General features: G+C 42.2%; 1 protein-coding gene across 1 annotated transcript in view; it reads left to right on the top strand.

The window, feature by feature from the left end:
- Positions 1–23,800, top strand: part of MRPL3 (mitochondrial ribosomal protein L3) — a 36,681-nt gene that overhangs the window by 11,203 nt on the left and 1,678 nt on the right. Inside the window, exons 5-9 of the mRNA XM_043969310.1 lie at positions 3,207–3,306; positions 7,781–7,841; positions 18,003–18,111; positions 19,354–19,431; positions 21,315–21,392. Coding sequence (XP_043825245.1) covers positions 3,207–3,306; positions 7,781–7,841; positions 18,003–18,111; positions 19,354–19,431; positions 21,315–21,392 — 426 coding nt within the window. The remainder of the gene's footprint in view (positions 1–3,206; positions 3,307–7,780; positions 7,842–18,002; positions 18,112–19,353; positions 19,432–21,314; positions 21,393–23,800) is intronic.

Here is a 23,800-nt window from a genome sequence, read left to right as displayed (position 1 = left end):
TGGGTGCACAGATAATGATCGAGAATGTGAGCAATGTGAGGGCATCTTTAGAGAAGGGGGGAGAGCACCCAGTAGGTGGGAAGAGGCAAGGGAAACATCATGAAGACATAAGATTTGGGGCTGGGCCTCACAGGACATCGATTGAGTAAGGGGTGCTAGGAGAGAGTAAGGGTTGGAGGTGGGAGTGTGGGGCATTCCCAGCAGAGAAATGGGAGTGGGAAATCATAGGCCATGTTCAGTAAATAGTCCAGTCTAATTGGATTATGGAGTGTGCAGAGGAGACTGAGAAACAGTTTAAGAGTGAAATCAGTGAAGTGGAAGGGGCAGACCCTCAAACTGTAAAGTTTGAGAACGGGAGATGGTTAAGTCAATGTGTCCACCAATAGATCTTCCTTTCAGAAGTGTAAACCACAATGTGCCTGTCTCTGCCATTCCTCCAGGACGTCTGTCCTTGGCCTCCCATAAGTTCTCCATCAGGAGTCTGCCCAGCTTTCTGAGGGCATTGTTCATTTTTGGTACCTCCCTCTGTGTCACGGTCAGATCCATGGACATTTCTGGTTCACTTGGTGTTCCCTGTGGAGAACGCTCAAACCAGACTCATTCCAGGGGAGTCTACGGTGTTCTGGGCCTGATGCCACCAGCACACCAGGAGCATTTGGAGGGCTTCATCCATGGAGAATCTGTTAACACCCACTATAGATGGTGATGGGGAATCAGAAATCAAGGAACAGAAAGGGAAACCGTGATTAAGGGGGGGGGTCTCAAATAGGCTTTGATTTGATTAAAGAAACTAACAAATACATAGATAGCCAGTCATCATCTTTTTTTTTTTTCTGGGGTGGGACAATGGGGGTTAAGTGACTTGCCCAGGGTCACACAGCTAGTAAGTGTCAAGTGTCTGAGGCCAGATTTGAACTCAGGTCCTCCTGAATCCAGGGCCAGTGCTTTATCCACTGCACCACCTAGCTGCCCCGAATAGCCAGTCATCAAATTTTCATCCCTAGAATGGAGATTAACCTAAGAGAATTAATTTCTAATTTAAGTTCACAGAAGTATCTTAATTTTCTTTCCCACAGAGTTTTTCCACAACCTATATGGAGAAGCAGTAAGGTCTGGTGGATACAGGGCTGAATTAAGAAAGGGTTGAAGGCTTGGTTCCCTAGAGCCCAGGAGCAGAGTAGAGAAAATGTGGAGAAAATGGGGCCTAGTTGGCTAGATTTACTGTTAGGAAGACCTGAGTTCAGATCTTGCCTCAGACACCAGCTAAGTGACCCCACAAAGCTCATTTGACCTCTGTTTTCTAGCGAATTGTGGAGATAACAGCACCCACCTCTTAAAGTTATCACGAGGGTAAACTGAAGTAATATTTGTAAAGTGCTAGTGCTGTACTTGTTGTTGAGTTGTTTCAGGTGTGTCTGACTCTCTGTGACCCTTTTGGGGGTTTTCTTGGCAGAAATAGTATTGTGGTTTGCCATTTTTTTCTCCAGCTCATTTTATAGATGAGGAGATTGGAGCAAATAGGGTTAAGTGACTTGCCCAGGGTCACAAGGCTAGTAAGTAAATATCTACGGCCAAATTTGAGATCAGGTCTTCCCAGGCCTGGCACTCTATCCATGGCACCCCCAGCTATGTACATGGTGACATGATATGGCCTGGGTCAGGGCTGGCTAAGGTGAGAGCTCAAGTGGAAATGGAGACAGAATCCTTGGGAGGGCCGAGGAGTGTCTTCCAATAGAAGGCAGTGCTTGAGTTGGTCTTGAAGGAAGGAGTTCCTGAGGTAGAGGGAGAGGGGAGGGCATTGCGGTACTTAGGGCTGAGCGCTGCAAGATTGGGGTGGAGTGGTGACCATTCAGAACAGAGAGGCTGGTTTATTGAGTGACAGAAGTGGTGCCCAGGGAGCCCAAAAAGCTCCCTGAGGCCTGGTTCTGAAGGCTTTCCCCTCTAAACAGGCATCTGTATTGCTCCTCAAGTTGTTAATAGGGAGCCGCTGAAGGTGACTCAGCAGGGGAATAGCAGACTCAGGCTACACTTAAGAAAATCTCTTTAGCAAGCTTAGGTGGGATGACCTTGAGTGATGAGAGGCCAGGAGACCAGTTAAAAGCCATTGCAAGAGTCTCGACAAGAGGCCTTGAGCTCCTGAGAAAGACAAGGGGCAGTAGGGAAGGGACAGTCAAAAGGAGGCTGCAGGTAGGAAAGGGCATGGTTATGGTTGCAGTCTGCTGGAGAATATGGGAGGGATGAAGGGCACGTTTTGGAGGAAAGAAGAAGGGCCACTCTTTGTGAGAGACTGCGGAGAATGGGAGGAGAGGGAGCCGTGGCTGTGTGGGAATAACTGGGGGAGTGAAGGGACAGAGAGGGCTGCTTGGGTGCAGTCCAGGCCCAGCTGAAGCTGGACGGCCGGATTTGTAATGGACCCAGGGAACACAGTTTGGAGACTAGCGCTGTTGGGCCTGAGTCGAAGCAAAGGAAGCAGTGAGAGGAGTCTTGGGCTGAGCTTTGGTGAGAGTTGAGCGGCAAGAGGAAGAAGAGGACTTTGAGGGCAGAGGACAGTGTGGAGCTGAAATGGCCAATGGGGATACCGAGATTGGAAAAGGAAGAGAGTGAAGCAAGGGCCAGTGCCGATGGGGTGGAGGGATCGGCAAGGCTCTGGCTTTCTGTCCCGGGCCCTCCTCTCCGTCTGGGCTACTTCACTGCCCCCGTGAACTTGATGACCATCTCTATGCTGACAACTCCCAAATCTACCCGTCCTGCCGCAACCTTGAGACTGACCTCCAATCTCACGTCCATAGCCACCCTTCAGACATCTCAAACTCACTCTGTCCAAAGCAGAATTCATCATCTTTCCCTGTGGAGGGCACCAGCCTCTTTCCAGGTCTCAGGCTCCTGACCTAGGAGTCATCCTGCCTGCCTCACTCTCACCCCATATCCAGGCTGTTGCCAAGGCCAGTCAGTTTCACTGTCACAATCCCTTTAACCCCTGAGTAAGTCATTTAACCTGCCTGGGTCTCTGTTCCCTTATCTCTAAAATTTGGAAGCTGGGCTGAATGACTTCTCAGGTCCCCTCTACCTTGAGGTCTGTATACTACAGAAGGCCAGTATAAAAGTGGTTTAGTATCATGGGTGGTGGTACCTTACGATATGTTTGTACATGAAAAATTCATCTCATATGCTTTATTTCCTTTAATGAGTGCTTTTTTCCCCCCTAGAAATCTGAATCATTAATGAAAATGTACAGAGAAGTTGGTGTGCCGCCAAAACAGAAATTCTCAACATTTCGTGTGACTGATAATGCTATAATTAAACCAGGTAACTAATTAAATAATTATTCCTAGTACTTAGCATAGTGCCTGGCACGTAGTAGGCACTTAATAAATGTTTATTGATTGATTGAAGTAATCTGAGGTCAGTTGTAGAGAGAGATGAAAATACCTTAAGCATAATTGGTCTGATGTCAGTGCTAAAAGCAAAATTGGTAAAATTGGAGCAATGTACAAGGCACTAAACATTTATTTGTATATATAAAAAGGGATCTGATTTAATCACAAGAGACAAAATATTTTTACATAGCAGACTTGATTTTTAATAACAGGAAGAAGACTTTTTTCTACAATATAGAGACCTGCCTATTTGGAAAAGCCATTCTAAAAAGAAGCAGGTGATTTTTAAGGTTCATCATTTAAGTGTCAGGATGTTGTTCCATTAACTGAATAGTTTAAAGGCTATTAGGCAGATTAACGTTTGGCTGTGCCAGTAAGTAGCTCTGTGTGCCTGTGAGGTGGAAATGAAAGAGGAAAATGACTTACTGGCTGAAAGGTGGATCAACAGGTGATCAAAACAGGTCTCTACGTGACTGGGAACAGCTAGACAGGCAGTTTGACTTCACCAAAGCTTGAGGAAGTAGAAAGATTCTAACTAAGACTTGGTAAGACCCTCCACTTTGAATCAGTCTCTTTTAATACTTGGGGACATTAATGCAAAGGGCATAGGGAAGGGTAGAAAACATGAGACCAGAGCAAGAAATGAGAGAAGCCAAAGATGTTTAATGAGGGGGGTCAAACTCAAATAGAAAGGGTTTCCAACAGGCTGCACATTCACTTAGAAAACCACTACTTAACATTATCTGTGTTGGACTCTACTTCCCGATTTGTTTGACACTGCTGGTTCAGACAATAGAGAAGCCCCTTGTCAGTGTGTTACATCATTCAGGCAGAGGTTTCAGAGGTATCAGACATAGTGAGCACCAGATAGCCTCACAAAATTGAAAGGAATTAAAAGTCACTGATGTGAACCATTTCTGAATTAGCTCTGTATGTATGATCAGACCATCAACTTATTAGCACAGGTGTCAAGATAAATACTAAATTTAAAGGAAGAATAAAATTAAGATATACCATGCAGTGGATACCACTCCAACTTGGCCTATTTTTAAATGCTACTGAAGCTGAAAAAATAGGAAATAGGATAATAAATGTCAATACCGGAAATCACTACTTCCTTAGGAGTTAACTATTTTAAAAATCATTGCCATGGTGAAATCAAAAGACCTTTGAAATCACCTCAGTCAGAAAAAAAAAAGTAGCCCTTCCCTCCAAAGCCGAATAATGTGACAGCCAATGGCAAATGAGTTGAAAAGATGAACTTGGTTTTTACAAAGGATAATCAAAGATTAGGTTCCATACAGGATCATCTCAAAATAATGAGAAATAGTGGAGAGAGAAAACAAGTCAAAAAGCTCACCTGCAGTGTCCAACTAATAACCTAGTTGTCCAGAAAACATCTGTTTAAGGATGAAACTGAGGTCAAAGTGGAAAAACATCTGTGAAGATCGATCCTTTGATAACTTGAGGGCGCTACCTGAGGAAATAGCTATGGTACCCAAGCAATAAAAATAGAAAGCTCCTGGGCTAGAACAAGCATGACAGAGGAGGAGGAAGCCCCAACTAGACACAGCACAGATTGGAAAGTGTTGAAGGATACAGGAAACGGGAAGATACCCACAGCTTGGGAAAGACCATAGATTTTGTTGTGACCAGATAGAAAAAAATGTACAATCTTGACCCATATGTCTCCTTACCATCTTTATAACAATCTTTATGAACCCAAGGTACACATAGATTGAAGCTATCCTTGAAAGTATAGAATGGGGGGCAGCTAGGTGGCGCAGTGGATAAAGCACCAGCCCTGGATTCAGGAGTACCTGAGTTCAAATCTGGCCTCAGACACTTGACACTAGCTGTGTGACCCTGGACAAGTCATTTAACCCCCATTGCCCAGAAAAACAAAACAAAACAAACAAAAAAGAAAGTATAGAATGATTTTCAAGAGCAGACTACAAGGTTAATAATCAAAGGGGCCAGTGAACAGTGTCCTGAGCACAGGTCTGCTCTCAAGAAGCTCACTCTGTAGTGGAGGACACATCGCATGGGGAGGAAATTGGAAAGTCCCGTGGCCTGTCAAGAATGCAGGATCCCACGGCGCTTATTGTTGAACTACAAAGAAACAATTGATCTCTTAAAACAGAACACTCCATTAAAAGGTTCTCCTCCATTAAGATGATTCTCATTGATGTCAAAATCATGTAAGATTTGTGGAAAGCTGTGACGAATGGAGAGTTTTGTTTGATCCTCTCTTTCTTATCAAATGAGGCATAAAACAGTGAGATCCTTACTTTCCCAAGTGTTTGTCACTCAGGGTGGCCATCCAGCACAGAGTGCAAGGCAGAGATCTTCCAGACAGTCCTGCTTGCACCTGAGTGTGCTGATGATTGCATCAACCCAAGGAACATTTCAGAGCTTCATAATGAGCTTCACGGTCCTTCAGAGAATTCAGGTTAATAGATCCACAATCAAAACAAAGTGGCCAAAGATCGCCTGACCCCACTTTCTGATTAGTGCATGGATAGACAGAGCATAGGGCTTTTCCTTCAGTACACACATCTCTTGAGCAGACACAGGTAGACAGACAGTGAACTGGACTACACTAACAACTGAACAGGCCAAATTGCCTTTGAAAAACTAGTGTTCCCTAAAACCAAGACCTGTGTTTTCAATCACAATAACAATGGTAATAATAACTAGAATTTCTAAGGTGCTCTAAGGTTTTCAAAGCACTCTATAAATATCTCATTTTGTCTTCACAACCACCCTTGGGGGTGGGTGCTATTAGTTTTTACAGATGATGAACCAGCGGCAGACAGATCAGTTAAATGACTTGCCCAGAGTCACACAGCTAGTAAATGTCTGAGAGTGGCTTTGAACTCAGGTCTTTCTGACTCCAGATGCAGCCATCTAGCTACCTGTAAGCTGCCTAGAGCAATAAGTAATTATGTTTGACTGGGAGTTATAGAATATCATAATCTCTAAAGCTGTGGTGTCAAACTCAAATGGAAACTAGATTCCTCACTTACTAGCTGTGTGACCCTGTGCAAGTCACTTAACCCTCATTGCCCTGCCCCCACCCCACCCCCCCAAAAAAAAGTAAAGAAAGAAACTAGATTCCTGCAGGCTACATATTGACTTAGAAAACCTCAAATTAATGTTAGCTATGTTGTATTGTATTTTTATTTATTTTATTAAACACATCCCAATTACATTGGGGGGGGCGGGGCAATGCGGGTTAAGTGACTTGCCCAGGGTCACACAGGTAGTAAGTGTCACATGTCTGGGGCCAGATTTGAACTCAGGTCCTCCTGAATCCAGGACCGGTACTTTATCCACTGCACCACCTAGCTGCCCCTCCAATTACATTTTAATCTGGTGCTAGCCACACTGGAAGTTTTGCCTGTTCCAAGTTTGACACCTCTGCTCCAAAGAGTTGAAATTGTAGAACCCCATAGCATCCTGGCTTCCCTCAAATTGCAGCTCAAGCACCACATGCCACATGGCCAGTTAAGGAGGTGGGCCAGAGAGGGAGAAGAACCACCGGGCAATCTGCTTCCTCCTTTGGTATCTATATGATGTCAGGATATTTTGAGCGAGGCCCCTGGGCATGTTAGGCAGGACTTTGTTGGAAGATTGGTAGAAAGAGGTGCTTGGCTGCCTCTCAGTGTGTTTCTTTGGAGAGCTAGCCAAGGCAAAAACCAGGTTTGATAATTCTGAGCACCTCTCATGATGTTAAAAACAAAACTGAGTAAATATTGGTGGCTCATTGGTAAATTTTCAACAAAAATGAGATAATTCTCCTAAAAGGCAATTGTCAGTTTTAAAAATTCTTGGGGGGGGATATTTCATATTATATTACACAATAAGTCTTGCTTTTTCACATAATTCGTCAGAGTTCTTTTGAATAAACAGCTTCTTTAGTCCTTTTGAGAGTTTATTTTTGTGCATGTTTTCAGAAACACACATTACATAAGGTATCATTCACTGCTATTGGGATTTGCCGGCCGCGAGGCTTTCTCTGTACACTATGGCCAAGACAGTAAGCATTTAATGTGCATCTGGCACGAGAAAAACAGACAGGCCTGGCCTTCAAGAAACTTACCTCCTAATGGGGAGCTGAAAGGGAGTCAGGGTGGGAGGGAGGAGGTCTTGTGATGGGAACATGGCAGCCAAGGCCAGAGCATCCTGCCTGTGGAGCTCAGAGAGGAGTGAAGGCCTGTTGGCCTGGGGGCTTCCTGGAGATGCAGCGTCTCACCAGGGGGAGGAGTGGGCCCCAAGGAGACGGCATTTTCCAGGGTAAGCAGGCAGCTGGGGCGTGGTGGGGAAATTGAGGTAGCGCCCTGGGTGTGGATTTGTTTTCCTGGTTGAGAAATCTCATGGAAGGTCTTTCCTTTCGGAAGGCACGCCTCTGTACGCTGCTCACTTCCGCCCTGGACAGCATGTGGATGTCACGGCCAAAACGTAAGTCCCCCAAGGGGCTCTCTTCCTTCTCTGTCTGCTCCTTCATGTATCTAGAAGCTGCTAGGGAAAATTCATTTAAAATCCCATATTTAAATATTATTGAACATAAATGGTTTAAAACATCAGAATATGAAGGCCACTGATTCCAGTTAAGACTGAGGCAAATTAAAATAGAGCCGAAGAAAAGGCAGTTGGGGTTGGGGACTGTGTCTGTGTGAATTGAGCAAATCATCTGTTATGAAGAACAACTTAAAACCCAAATCCATTCCAGTGATGAGCTGTGCATGAAAAATCGCCTCTGGGGGCATCTGTTTTGCAAAGGATCCTTGGAATGTTTTTAGTGTTGGCATTAGGCTGAAGGGAGTACCAAGAGAGCTCACCTTGGAGCTGCGATGACCTGAGTTCAAGCCCTACCCTGGCGTCTCCCATCAGGGGACCCCTCAGGCCTCCGGGCACCTCTGCTAGACTCTGACTTTCACAGAATGTGTTGACCCGAATTGATTAGAGGTCATTTCCTCACCTGAGAGTTACCTATGCAAATGAAATCACAAATCTGGGAGAAATAGCTTGACTAATTATGAAAATATCCTTTCTGTCTTGCAACTTCTCCTAGTTACTTGTGCTGAACTGATTGATTTTTTTATGTACTCATGTGAAGACACTGGGGTGAATTTCTGAATATACCTAACTTGGACATGACAGCATAAAAATTCTGATTATGTGTGTACTTCCAGGAGGTTAATTGGTGGGATGGGAATGGGCTGAGGAGATTGGGGGGGCGGGGTTGCACATGTTTTCAGTATGCATAGTAGCATCATTGTGGTAGGAAACAACTGTAGACCCTGGGACCTCACCTTGAAAGGGATGGGCGAGTCTGGAGGTGAAGAGGTAGACCATCCCAGGCAGGGCAGACCCCTGGGCAAAGGGATGTGGGACGTGGGAGATGGAGCGTCATGTTGGGTACAACAGGTAGATAAGTTCAGTTAGAGTGTAGAAATGTGTGAACAGAGCAGTGTGAAATCAGTCGGGAAAGATGGATGGGTGCCAACCTCCCCTTTGCTTAGAAATGGGACTCCCAGGTTTTGAGGAGCCTTAGATCCTGGAGATTTGGGACTGAAGGGAGTGTAGTGGTCATGTGTTCAAGGGTGTCTAATTCAAAAAGAAACTGTTTGCAGGGATCCCTGTGGGCTACATAGTGACTTACAGAACCAGCATGTTTACTACTTTTTATTACTACACCAACACATTAAAATCAGACAGGAAGTATATTTGAATCTGGTGTGGATGGCACTTGGAGGTGGCGTGGCCTGCCTTCAGTCTGGAGCTGCGTGTTTGACATGAAACGGTGCGGTCCATCCTCCTTACAAATGAGGAAACGGGCACGGAGTATATTTAAGTGACTTACTTGCCCAGAGCTATATAGGTGCTAAGCAGTGCAGACACGGTTTGGACCCAGGTCCCCTAACACAAGTGTCCTTTCCACTCTGGTGCCTGTGACAAGCCTTTTCAAGCAATTCCCATTCCTTCCTCAGCACACACATGATGAGATGTTGGCCTGTTGCCCTAGTGGGCATTTTTTGGGTGGAGGTGTCAGGGTGTTTCTAAAGCTGTGATTATTCGCTCTTGGGGGCAATTTCCCCCTTCATCCTTGAAAAAGAGCTGAATCGATGAGTCTCCAAGGTTTCACCTCCGGTGGGCACAGCTCTCTTCTGGTGGGGTCAGTGTTTGCTGTGGGACTTCATTCCAGCCCTTCTCTTCTCAAGCTGCTGGGGACCAATGTCTTCCCTTTGCTCCATGTTTCTTTATGCTTCCTCTTTACCTTCTGCTTCCATTCCCCTTTCTCCCATACTTGTCAGCTCGGCTCATTTACTTATTGACCCCAGGGTGTGATCGGCTTTTTCAGCTTTTCTGAGATCTAATGGGTCAGTTTAGGATGTGGAGGTCACCCTTAGAGGTCACCAAGGACCACGTCCTGGTTCTACCAACAAGGAAGCAAACAGCCATTACGAATCTTACAAGTCCTCTCACCTCTAGACCACAGCACTGGGTGGGGCTCTTTGGATGGACAAAATGCTTTTTAACTTTGGGGTTGGAGACCTTTTCTGGATCCATTTGTATGTAGTGACAGGTCTGGAGGTCACTGAGACCATAGGAAGACCCCGGGTGCTACAGAACAAGCAAGATTTAAAACTCTTTCCAGTGGAGCTGCTTGTGTTGTCCTTGTTATATTCATACATTTCCCTCTTTTACTTCTCAATGTGTTCAATTTATAACGCAAAAATGCCATCTCGAAAGAAAGTGATCATATTAATGCGGATACTTTGGTTAAAGTGAACCTGAACACTGAATTATTTAGAAACTGTCTAATTTTAGTTTATCTCCCTTTTCTTTGGCTAAAGGAAGAGAATGCTTTGAAATTAAAGTCTAATTTTCTTATTTCCTCCTTAATACCAATGTGCATGTTTTCATTGTGAAATGAAAACCGTGACATTTGCCTACAAGGAAAATTGAGTCTTCAAACATTTTCAAATCTTCCCAATATTTACTGTCTTCAACTTTCAGATTTAGTTGTTGAGTAAGAATTTTCTCTTGGGTTTGCGAAAATTACCATGGTGCTAAATGAAATCTATTGACTTGATTTCCACAGACCTGAGGCTGTTGAGGGCTTTTGAAAATTGAGTAGAACTTTGAAAAAAAAATCAAATTACTTGTTGCTTTTTAAAATGTGTATGTGATGGTAAGCTAGAGGCCACCCCCTCTTTAAGGTAAAAGGCTTCTTTCTCATAGATTCTTCCTAATAACAGCAATAGGAAATCACCTCAGATAGGATTGAGCTACTTTGGTTTGGGTTGTCATCATGGTGTATACTACTCTTTATTTAAGTAGTCAAGTTTAAATTGGTATTTTGAGTCTAATAAAAATGCACTGGGATTTTTAAATATGCTCTTTCAAAACATGCCAAGTCCCAAGTGACTGTTCTGTTCTTATGTGAAACTGCTTTTGAGTGGGAGGGCTATCCACATTCTCAACAAGAGATTATTTTTATTTTTACGCCATGGGTATTTCCTCATCTAAATGCTTTGAGAAGATTGAAATTCAATTTCAACAGCAGAAGAGAGATTTCATATCTTCTATATATCACATTCTGACAGAAGGATTTTGACAGTGTCAATCTGCATGTTACAAGGCATTGGAAAGTCCGGGCCTTTAAAATACTGTACTGCTCTTTATCTGGCTTATTACTCTGAGTTTGACTTGAAAACTGCTGGTGCAAAGGAGTGTGTGTGTGCAGGTTTTTACTAAAAAATCCCAAACCTTCAGATTTTATTCTTGTTCTAATAATGGGAGTGGTTCCATTGTATCTCACTGTACCAGTTTGATTTATCATTTGTATTGCGAATGTGACTCTTCGCTTTGCCTGCTGTGGTGCAGTTTGTATGGTGGGGGTGATATGGCTGGGGACGTGGGTAGAGATGGGGATTCGGCCCCTCCCATCCAGGACTTTTGAAAATGGTGGTTGTTTTCCTCCCTCTGGTATGTATAAAGCAGTGCTCTGTCAGCTCTCAGAATGAGCTTGGAATCCATAACCAGGGATGTTTGTGTGTTCTTCGTGTGGGGATAGGTGACACATTCCTTTATATTCTCATGGTTGCTTCTTATTTCTTTGGAAATTAAAATAAAGTCTAAAAGCCTTAACTGGCTAACTTTCATCCATAGCATTAGCTTCTGTTTTTTAAAACTGGTCACCACTGAGTACACTTTGACTTAGAGTCAGCTATGTGACCCACCTTGGTGGCAAGGGGCACTTGAGTGTCAGGGTGGATCTGGTGCTGGGCCTAGCACTATATCCTCTTCCTCAGTTCAAATCTGGCCTCAGATACTTACTAGCTGAATGACCCTGGGCAAGTCACTGTTTGCCTCCATTTCCTCATATGTGAAATGAGCTGGAGAAGCAAATGGCAGAACACTCGAGCACCTTTGCCAAGAAAACCTCCAATGGTGTCACAAAAAGTCAGTCATGACTGAAAAATGACTAAATGACATCATGTAGCCCAGCACGGGACACTATTATTCACCACTTTTCTCTCCACTTTTGAAAATATATAGTTAAAATATGTAGTTTCTTTTAGTTAAAAGAAGGAAAGTGATGGGAGTAAAGGTATTTTTGCACATTTGGAATAACCTGGGCAACTGGGATAGCTTTTGGTCAACTCTGTGAAGAATCATCCCATAAGATCACAAGAGTTCAATGGAGACCAGCACCCCATTTTACAAAGGAGGAAACTGAGCTGCCTGAAGGAAGGACATAGTCCACTGTGGAGCTGGGAGGAGAACTCAGTTCTTGTGATTCTTAATCTCATGGTCTCTGAGGTTAGAGGTTCGGTTGGCTAGAGATTAAAGAGGGCTTGAAAACTGAAGGATTGAAAATGGGTTAATGCTCAGCAGAAAATGGATTTTTAAATGGAGCAGAGCCCTACAGTGTCATAACTTGTTGATTACTTATGTTCTTCTTACAGGTGTTTCTTTTTTGTTTGTTTGTCTGCAGGGCAATGAGGGTTAAGTGACTTGCCCAGGGTCACACAGCTAGTCTGAGGCCAGATTTGAACCCAGGTCCTCCTGAATCCAGGTCTGGTGCTTTATCTACTGCACCACATAGCTGCCCCAAACATTTCTTATAGATGGATGAGTGTAGAGTGTAGGGCAAATGCTGTCAAATCTTCTGAAGGCTTCCAAATAGCCGGATTTGTGAGTCTTATAAAGTCTCCAAGTTCTTTAATGACTGTGATTTAAAATAATTTCAGAAGATCAAATGTTACTATCTATAAAAGTTTTGTTTGTTTTTTTCTTATAAGTACCTGAGCAAAGTATTTGGGGGCAGTACATTTCAGGATCATTAGTGGTAGGTTTTCTTTATTGCCAACGTGTTTTGTTGCTTGGGGGTGGGGTGGGGGTTAACTTGATAAAACTTTTTGTTTGAGGTCAGCATCCTCAGACTCAGTGCTGTCACATCTAGGCCCTCCCTCGGATTAGCTTATCAAATTGTCATCTTCTGTGTGACTTGAGCCAGTCACTTTACCTTTTCCAGATCCCCAGCCTTTCCTCCTTAGCCTTTTCCTCAGCTAAAGCTGCCTTCTTTCCACATCTTGTCCAGGCCCTTAGGCTCTCTCTTGGTTATTACAGTAGCCTCCTAGTTGGTCTTCCTGCTGAGGTCTCTCCCTTCCCCAGTCAAGTCTTCCAAGCAGCCTGTAGGGATCCTTGTCTGGCACAGGTCTAACCACATCACTCCTCTACTCAGTAAACTCCAGGGGCTCCCTCTTACCCCTGTGGTCACATGCAACGGTCTGGCCTCAGTCTACCTTTCCAGCTTTCTCATTCCTTTGGCTTCCCCATGACATTTCACTGTTTCTGTTCGTTTGTACTGGCTGCCTGCTCCCCTGCCACCTCCTAGGATTCCCTTTTCTTTGACTGCTCAGCTCGCGATCCCCTTCGAAAACATCCTGTATTTTTTTTGTATATACTTAAACACACACTTTCTTCCCCAATACATGTAAGTTTGAAGCCAAGGGGTTTTTGTTTTTGTTTTTTTTTATCTTTGTATTGAGGTCATTTAGCCAAGGGTCTGGGGTGAAAGGGGCTCTTAATACATGCTTATTGATGGAGTGATTGCATCAAAGGAATAAAGTGTGCATAGAGTAATCAATCAGTGTGCATTTAGTAAGCACCTACTGTGTACCAGATACTCTGCTGAGCATACTAGGTAGAATTTTCTAGTAGACAATTTACAAGTGCTAGAAAGACTTTGTAATGTTCCTGTATAAACATCCCTTGATGTCTAGCTCATTTTCATTTTTCAGCCTGTTTTTACTTTTAGTATCTAATATACTGTTTCCCCCTCTGTTATTATGACTTTTGATCTGAAATTGTCTTAGATCTTTATAAGTTACTTACCAGATTGTTTAAAAGAATGGTTAGAAATGCTAAGTTCACATAATACCTGCATCACTCAGAAATCAGCGGTTGTCTCAAGTAAGCCAGTAATTTAGCAATCCTCATTCTTAGCCTTTTGTTTAAAGTTATTTATTGAAGAAGTTTCTATTGTATGTAGTAGAACATTTAGATTGAAAAACAGTCTGTAATTAGGCACAGATAATTAGTATTGTTAGTGCACCACTGTCATCTTAGATCATCTATTCTTAAAGTGAACTAAATTATCTTCTATAATTTACAGAGAGGGGAAGGGGGGGGTGGTTTTGTCAGAAGAAGTTTAGCTAAAATTACCTTGAAAAGATCTCTAAAGCTTCCCATCAAATATTAGGCAGTAAAAATATAGGTGGTAGTTGTTTTTTTAATGGGATTTCATTTTTAGATCTAATGTCATTTTTTCTCTCTTAGAAAGTAGTGGGGGAAGGTGAGGGGTGCAGCAAGCTGCCCAGCAGGGAGTTTGACACCTCAGCTGCTCTAGATGTTGTTCATCAATTTCAGTCAATCTCTTACATCTAGTCATATAGATTTTATATTATGTAACGGTTGGATGCTTATCTTAGCCCTGATCAGAAAAAAAGCATCACTTTGGATTGGGAAGCAAAAAGGAAACTATGCATACTCTGTTATATGTGTAATTGAGTGTGCGAAGGGTGTAAAACAACAAATACAAATTTTGGTTGGTGATTCAGTACCTGAGCTACTGCTTTTTGTGTAAAACCACAATTTTTAAAGGCAGCACGATTCTTGATTTCTCTAAAACAACATCTATTCATTCACTAGCCTGTCTTAAGTCATCTGCAGCCATGAACATCTCTAGCATGGCACCATCTTTGAGCTGTTTTCCTTTGAGCTTTGCACTTGACAGACCACATGATACTGGCAGATCCTCTGGGGGAATACATGCCCTTTCTTTATGAATCTAGTTTGATTAGATAATTGGTCACTTGTCTATGGGAGCTATTAAAGACAGTGACATGTAGACAAAGAGACAGCCTCAAAGCTCATCCATCAGTATATTGATCTTGGACAACCGCTGTAGATAAGACACAGAATCGATCTCGGAATTGACTAGGCATAGTATAGTGGGCTACAGTATATTTGGGAAACTGCACTTTGCTTTTAACCCCATTAGTATCTTTTATTCTTTTCATTCCCCCCAATATTATAAACTTCCTGTGAGGACAGACTGTTCCTCGTTCTTCTTTCAGGTCCCTCATGTCAGGGATCAGAAAGAACATTGCATGGTTACCACCCACAGGAAGTTTATATATTATGACATATGATGTTATTACAGTGCTTAGAACAATGTCTCATACACTCAATAAATACTCAATTGATTTTGAAATTTATTTTATGTGCTTATGATTGAAGGAAGCTCAGTATTTAAAAATTAAACCTTATAAAGCATGTAAATTGAAAATCAATAATTACTTTCTTTACAAAAAGATTCATCACAATTCTTACATAGCTTTTTCCATTAATGGGTTTCAGATAGGATTTTATTTCAGCAGTTTCTAGTACTTTGCATCTGTTAGTATGAAGAGGTAGAGATACAATTTCAATAGTTTAACACAGTTTCCCCTCTGACAGACTTCCACAATTCCTTGCTCTCAAAAGCCTTTAGTAAGTATAAAAAGCATTCTGTGGAAAATATTTTTAAAGTGGTGACTTTTATTTTTATTTTATTTTATTTTTTTATTTGCATTCAGAAGTTGGATCTTGTCACAATTCTGCCTGGTGTCAGTAAATGGACTTAAAAGCCCTGTGACATTTTAGAGCCTAGCTTAGATGCACTTAAAACTGTTGTTCACTTTCTCGATCTTCCATGAAAATATATCTGGTTAATATGAGGATGAAATGACAGAACAAAAACTGATATAATTTCATGTACATTTAAAGAATTTAGAAATCGTTGCCTTTTTAGAAAATTTCCCTGGTTTCTATTTTATTCATGAGTCTATGATATGCCAACTTCTAAAACTTGAAGGAAATAAAGTTTAGCATTTGGGATATCATCACTGTATGAGCTTTATGCCTTGGGTCATACATAATGACACCGTGGCATCTTGGCAGTGAGTGAGGGCCAGAATCGAACAAGACAAAGAGATTATGCTGTGTTTTACCTTTTGGGAATTACAGGATTCTTTTAACCTTCTTTCTGAAACAAAGGCTCACCTTTTTTAACTAATATTTTGTGGCTGCAATGCATGGAATACTATACTGAAGAATTGAGAATGGTTATCACCCAGAGGACAATTCAGAGGCACCTACCTCTGGTGGGTGTGAGTGGATAAGGACTGAGGAAGGAGAAGAAATAGAAAAGATGTCATCAGAGAAATGTGAAAGTGAAAAGGATCGACTGGTCTGATGATGACAGAGGAACATTTGCTCATGTGCTCCATTGCTGTTGTTGTGATGTTGAGGGGAAAAGCTAGGACCCCAGCATGCTGGGTGCATTCCCTTTGACATTTGTCGGAGGACATGGACAAAAGCCATAGCGGATGGCAGTGGTGAATGAGTGCCACAGGAAGAGCCCAAATCAGTGAGATCACAGATCCCCTGCAGTAGTTTTGTCTGTTTACTTTTAAGTGCTCTGAGATATAAAACACATGGAACCCCCAGCACTCCCAGTGTGGCTGAACCAGATTAAATTGTAATTGGGAAATTTTAATAAAATAAAAATATAACAGATCACAGATAATGTTAATATGTGGTTTTCTAAGTCAATATGTAGTCCATAGGCAATGTTATACATATGGTTTAGTGGCTTCCATTCTATTTTAATGACACTCCTAATTAAAAGCAAGCTTTCCTAATTCTACTTTCTTACAAGCTTCCTAATACTATTTTCCCTTGCAAATCTATGAAGGTATAACTCTCTGTAATCTTAACTTACTCCTTCATTTCTTCCAAGTCTATAATTTACATGACTATGATAAAAAACCCCATTTTTGTTCAATTTCTATCAATATAAACCATGGCAATCAATGTTTTGTAAATATGTCTTTTGAATTATGTATTTAGCAACAGTATTACATAAAACAATATTATATAGCTTCATATGTGTACTAATCAATACATCAAGAAAATGCATAGGGAAAGAAGAGAGTGAATAACTCAGTTTCAGAAACTATTAAAAACAATTCAGGGGGCCGCTAGGTGGCGCAGTGGATAAAGCACCGGCCCTGGATTCAGGAGTACCTGAGTTCAAATCCGGCCTTAGACACTTGACACTTACTAGCTGTGTGACCCTGGGCAAGTCACTAAACCCCCATTGCCCCGCCAAAAAAAAAAAAAAATCAAAATTCTAATTAAAATATTATTTAAAATGCTGACATCTCAGAAATTCAAACATTCCTTTTCATGTTACAGTGGTTCATAGTGCTTATTTTATAGTATATAAATTATCAGAATTACATGGGCCTACTCTGTGAAATGATGGTATTGTACTTTTACAGTATAGTAATGCAATGATCTTTAATAGTGAGGTGGTTTTTTTCCACATTGAATGACAATTCAGGAAAGGATAAAATTCAAGATAAGGATAAAGGTGTGTGAATTGTCAGATATTTGTAGCTTTCCTGGCCTCAGTTGTTGGGTTAGAAGTTTAAGAACTGCTAGGTCATGGCAGTGAAAGACAGTGACCTTTGCTAAAATTCTTAGGTGTATGAGAAAATAATGGGATTTGGCAGATACTTAAATGCCCACCTGGATTGAATTAAGTGAGTGACTGACTTTGCTGATTAGTCTACTTCAAGTTAATTAGATTGTAACCACACCTGGCTGGCCCTTAAGGAGGTATTGTTCTCAGAAGCTAAGGACTTTGAACTCAGCTTGAGACCACCTTCAAGTCCAGTGAACCAATGGATTTGGATGATGCTAACCAATCAGCTTGAAGCAGGTTTGTGGTGGAGGGCCTGAGGAGAAACCAGACCAGACTGGAACTCTAGGCTAGATAGGTCTTTTCTTAACTCCATGTGTTCTTTTTTCCTAATACCTAGTATGTTTTAATAAATGCCTAATGCCTAAAGACTGGTGCTAAAACTTCTAATTTAAGGCAACCACACATTAGATTTTTAGACATCATAGCTAGAATTTTAGCTCCTTACAGGTGTCAAGTGAGAGAATTATAGGTTTGTTCATGATTTAAACTGTTGTCCTTTTGTTTGGTTCCAGAATTGGCAAAGGTTTTCAAGGAGTCATGAAAAGGTGGGGGTTTAAAGGCCAGCCTGCTAGTCATGGTCAGACCAAAACCCACCGAAGACCCGGAGCAATAGCAACTGGTGTAAGTACAGGCGGCATTTTTCCTGTCTGCTGCCCCTTTATAACAACTGTGGTTTGCTTCATGGGGGTACTTGTGGCTCTGGTGCAGCTCAGCACCCTCTCCGTGTCTGAGTAGACTGTGTCTGCTGGGCGGAGCACCTGTCAGTGCTTCTTCCCTTCTCTGTAGAATTTGCCAGACCTCACATTCTATCACTGCCAAACTCAGGAATCTGAATTTTAAAACTGACTTTATTGAAAGAGAAGTTCTGTGAGTTACATTTTGTTAATTGGATCTAGCTGTGAAACACCTTGTGGCCTCCAATTCATGGTCATAACTGATACATTCCACATAACCTCTGGTGATAAACTGGAAGGGGTCCAAGATCATAGATGTAGAAGACCTCTTGGAGTCACGGAGTCCAGTCCCCTCATTTACAAAGGAGGAAACAAGCCCAGAGAGATGTACTTGGTGGCAGAGCTGGGGCTCAAGCAGAGGTCCTCTGAACCTGGCATTCATTCCACTGTTGGAGCAGATAAGAGAGAAGAAATGGAGAAAAGAAGAATGGGACCAGGGAGGGAAAATCAGAAAAGGTTGTCCAGAGTGGTTAAACAGAAGAACAAAGACCCAGCCTTTACCCAGTCTTCAAGGAGGCTTTCGCACAGTTCACATGTCACTGTCACAACCACCCATCATGAGCATCAAACTGGCCTTGGCTGAGGGAAGCAGCTTGATGATGTGAATCAGATATCATTACCAGGACCGGACAAACTAACTTATTATCCTGGTAACCGATTCTGTCCTTTCATCACCCCTGGCCTCAAGGAAGAAGTAACCTCAAAAGAGTGAATGAGAGGATTGGGGCCAGAGAGCAGGATCATGATGCCGTAGTGTGACAGGAGAGCTTTGTTCTGTTTCTTGTTAGTGACTGCACTATAGGAAGGTCTTTTTGTTTTTCTTTATTACTTTTTGTAAGCAACCACCTTGCTATGCTACTAGGAGTTGATCTGTTGCTGTAGTCTGTCATTGATATCTCTAGTAAAAGTTTTTCCCTATCTCATCCAATGACCTTGTCAGGCTAATTTAGAAAAGCAATCCTGTTAGACAAAGTGTATTTTGAATCGATATGTAGCTTACTAAGGACATTTCACAAAATAAAAGGGGAAAAGAATGTTTTAACACCTTTTGATGTAATGGATTTTAATTAATACCCTTAGAAATCAAGAAAAACCAGACAACTTCCTTTTCCTTTTTTTTTTCTTATAGGATATTGCCAGGGTTTGGCCTGGGAAAAAAATGCCTGGTAAAATGGGCAACATATTTCGAACAGAATTTGGATTGAAGGTGAGTTTTAGATGTGTTAAGAAAAGACTTTGTGGGAACATTTGCACAAAGCAGAAAGATGCCAAGATAGGTTCCTGTATGTGGTTCTTTCAGTAGTTTTTCTTTTCTTTTTTTTTTTTTTTTTGCAGGGCAATGGGGGTTAAGTGACTTGCCCAGGGCCACACATCTAATAAGTGTCAAGTGTCTGAGGCCGGATTTGAACTCAGATACTCCTGAATCCAGGGCCGGTGCTTTATCCATCATGCCACCTAGCTGCCCCAAGTAGTTTTTCTTTTTAAAAGTACACCAGATACTGATTTTTATTTATGAAAAAGTGCTTCTAAGTCTTGATAATCTGGCATTTTTAAAAGTTATTAGCCTGAGAGAGTTACATATAGGTTTGCCTCAGCATTACAGTTGTATATATTTGGCAGATTTTATATTTGTAGCCTTAAAGGTATTAGAAATAATTACTGATTCCCTAATACTATCATCCTAAATGACATCGATGTAGTTGGATGTCCTAATGAAATTTATGGGTTTCCTTGGAATAAATCATCAGTAAATCTGTAGAAATGCCCACACCCCCACAGTCGGAACTCAGAGTATACAGTGAGTTATTTTCTACAAATTGAGTTCTAACCTGATACATCAGAAGTTGATTAGCCTTCTCTTTAGAGTTTAAGCTTTTCAACTTATGCAAAGCATATCTTTAATGCTTCTTTTAACAAGTTTATAAACAAATTTTAATTTTCAGTATCTTATAAACCAACCTCACCTTTCATCAATGTTGATCCTGAGTATTAGTCTTATAATTAAATTTCAAACAAACATTTCAAGTGAATCTCAGAGTCACTGATTATTAAATATCACTTTTGTGACTTTGGGCAAGGTATAGGTTCTCTGAGCCAAACCTTCCTCCATCTATCAAGTGAAATATTTAAGTAGATTTCAGATGATCTCTGGTTCCCTGCTGAACTCCAAATCCCACTCTCTTATACAACTGGTTGTAGAACTGGAAGTTGTTGGCTTGCAGAACCCTAATTGTATTACGTTAATTTTCAGGTGTTAAGTCAGTACTCTTCTTGTAAATCTAGGTGTGACGAAATATTTTTTCTAATCTAAATTAAGCATAATGAACTGGTCCTCCTGTAAGGAGATAGAAGAATGAACCCCCAGACTCCCCTGCTTTCTTGAAGAGAGCCACAATGAAAAGAGCTTTTTGTCATTGAAAGGTACCAGGAGGGGCAGCAACTAGGTGGCACAGTGGATAGAGCACCTGCCCTGGATTCAGGAGGACCGGAGTTCAAATCCAGCCTCAGACACTTGACACTTAATAGCTGTGTGACCCTGGGCAAGTCACTTAACCCTCATTGCCCCACAAAAAAAAGAAAGAAAGGTACCAGGAGGACTGAATCTCAGCTTCCATCACTTAAAACAAGATGATTTCTTCCAAGCAAAGTACAGACACTACTTGCTTTACTCTTTGATACCACCCCGAATAATTTCTTGAATGAGTTGAGGAACATTTGACTAGAAATCAGCTTTGTGATTTTTGACAGTGCTCGTGTCCAACAGCAAAATCCAAAGATTATGATAATTTTACCATGATTTACATTTGAAAAAAAAAACATCCACTGTATTTGTAAGATAGATTACATTGTTCTTTCTACTTTGCTAGAGTTTGTATTATAAGGGTGTGAAATACTTTAGCTCGTTTGCTTCTTAGAGGGAATAATACCAGGAGGTTTTATAGGTGATTGTTTTCCTTGCACTTCACCAAAACTCATGAAAGCATATGGGCTCACTTTGAAGCTCCTGTGTGCCCCTGTTGATAGTAGAAAGCAGATTTCAAGGTTTCAAGGTTATAGAACTGAAACTTTAATCTTTATTTTATACCCTAGGTGTGGAGGGTAAACACAAAACACAATATAATCTATGTGAATGGCTCTGTGCCCGGGCATAAGAATTGCTTAGTAAAGGTAAGTACAATTTGTTTTCATTGTCTGGGTTTAAATATACATGATCTAATGTGTATGACCTCATGTGAGAGTGGAGGAATCATTAAGTCCTCAACTGTAATAACCTTTCTTAGCTCACAAGCTATACAAAAACAGCCAGTGGGCCAGACCTGGCCCTTGGACCAGAGTGTGCCAAGCCCTGACTTATTTCATTCTTGGTTTGTTGCTTGCCCTTTCCAGTGTCTCATTTTTTTTTTCCCCCAAAGCAAGTGTTCGTGTTATAAAGGAGTAAGGTTTCTGTAGACTCTCCACATCCTCCTAGGCCTCAGCCTCTCCTCTGTTTGCCCCCATTCTCCCCTTTGCCCACCTTTGCGTTGATGCAGTCAGGTATCAGCACAGATGTCAGAGGGTCTTAGCAGGTTCTTCTTAGAATTTCTCCACTACTCAGCATTCAGTGTTAGTACATAAACGTGAATTATTTTTGTGATGGTCCTTGGGCCGATATCGTTACTCATCCTGCTGGATGTGATAATGCGCCCCCCCCCCCCCCCCCCCCCCCCCCCCCCGTGACCAAGTGCTTGAGAGCTGTCCTCCCACCAGGCCAAGGCTTCTCCTAGTTAGGTTTGGAGCCTCTCATTGAAGTCGATGATGGGTCAGCTGTTGTAGCAGCACGTTCTTAGCAGTCCGTGGATGAGGACCTCACATTCATGGGGTCGGCTTCCAACTGGAAGTTTGTGGGCAGTCAAGAAACCAAGATTCTTAGCGCAAACCTCCCCTTTCCTCCCCCTCTGACACTAAAGAAAGGGGAAATGAAAATGCATAGAACCAAGAGCAGTTTTTATTTTTGTTTTACGGGTTTCCGTGACCCCTTTCCCCAGAAGAGAATTTTATCCCATATTGGTGGTGTGCCTCTCTCAAGTCTCAACTGTGGTAGGACCAGGGCCAATTATGTCCATACCAAGGCTGGTAGCGAGATGGTGAGCCCTGGGAGCAGGGGCCTACAGCAGAGAAGGAGGTACAAACAGGGCAACCTAGAGAAGATAGAAGTAAACAGGGTGAGAGGTGCATGGAGAGAGGTTGGCTTTGGCAGGAAGAAAGGCCACCTCCCATCTGCAGCTGTGGGAAAGGAGACTTGAGGGAGGTTGAGAGTAAGAGAATGGGAGCAAAAAGAGGGAGCTCACATAGAAAGGCTTCAGTTTTCTCAGTGAAGAAAGAAGGAAGGTTCTCAGCTGAGGAAGTGGGTGTGGAAGAGAACATGGGTCACTGGGGTGTGGTGTGGGATCCTCCTTAGGGGTGACTTGATTAGACTGGAGAAATGTGTGTTGTCATGGGATTAAAACCAGTGGATGCAGTGGGTAATTACCCAATGGGTAATAATGCCCAGCTACCCAGACCTGGTCACTTTCCTGAGGTTTTCTTAGGCCTTCCAAATGTAGAATTTCCCAAAGAGAATTTGTTGTTTTGCCCCCAAACCCGATTTCTGTTGAAGACATCAGCCTTCTGGCCTCCCACATTCCTGGTCTGAGTCTTGTTAGCTCCCTACTCTGCCCTTCATTTCCAGTCACTTAGTAAATCTCATGATTTCTACCCCCACAACATCTTTCATCTGACCCCTTCTCTTTACTCACACGGCGACCACTAGACATCAGACCTTCACCACCTCTTGCCTAGATTATTTCAATAGCCTCCTCATTGGTCTCCCTGACTCTCTCATCTCCTCATTCCAGTCCAGCCTAGACAAGGCTGTCAAAGTGATTTAGGTGGAGAGGAAACTGCCTGACTGACTCACACACTGTGGACCTTCTCTGGTTAGCTTTCAATGCCCTTCTCACCTGGCCTTCACCCAGTTGTCCTCTCTGTTTCTCACACACAGTAGTCCTCGTCTCGTCTCCCTGGCTTTCTCCTCCCATCAGACCTCATGGCCCTCTAACGTGGCAGCCCGGGGCTCTGAGAGATGGGCTGTCCCCTTAACTGAGCTTTCCAGGCTGCTGCCAGGCCTGTCAGACACAGCTCCTCAACACTCCCAGGAGACCTGCTTGGTTTTGTCTTCCTTCTTAGCTGCATTTAATTCTCTGAAAGCGACTCGGCTGTGTACAGCACAGGTTAATGTGAGGAAGGAGGGCTTTATGGTTGGGGATTAGCACCTGTTTTCTAACTTACAGTAAGAATCCATAATGAGGTGGGGGACCCGACTCTCACCTGCTTAACACTTGACTCCTTCAAAATCGTTCTGCTGTAATTTGGCATCATTCCATTGGGAAATGAATTTCATAAAAGCCTTTGAATTTTTAACCTGATTAAGTGTAAGACTAGGACCTTTACTGAAACTACATTCAAGTTTAGTAAAATAAGTAGCTTATGATATTTTGCTAATTTTATGAACAATTTTAAAGAGACAAAAATAAATCTATTTTTCTATAGGTATGGCA

Source organism: Dromiciops gliroides, chromosome 5 (assembly GCF_019393635.1).
Source record: "Dromiciops gliroides isolate mDroGli1 chromosome 5, mDroGli1.pri, whole genome shotgun sequence".
Taxonomy (NCBI): Eukaryota; Metazoa; Chordata; class Mammalia; order Microbiotheria; family Microbiotheriidae; genus Dromiciops; species Dromiciops gliroides.
The sequence above is the reverse complement of the archived record's forward strand: the minus strand, read 5'-3'. Positions and strand labels throughout refer to the sequence as shown.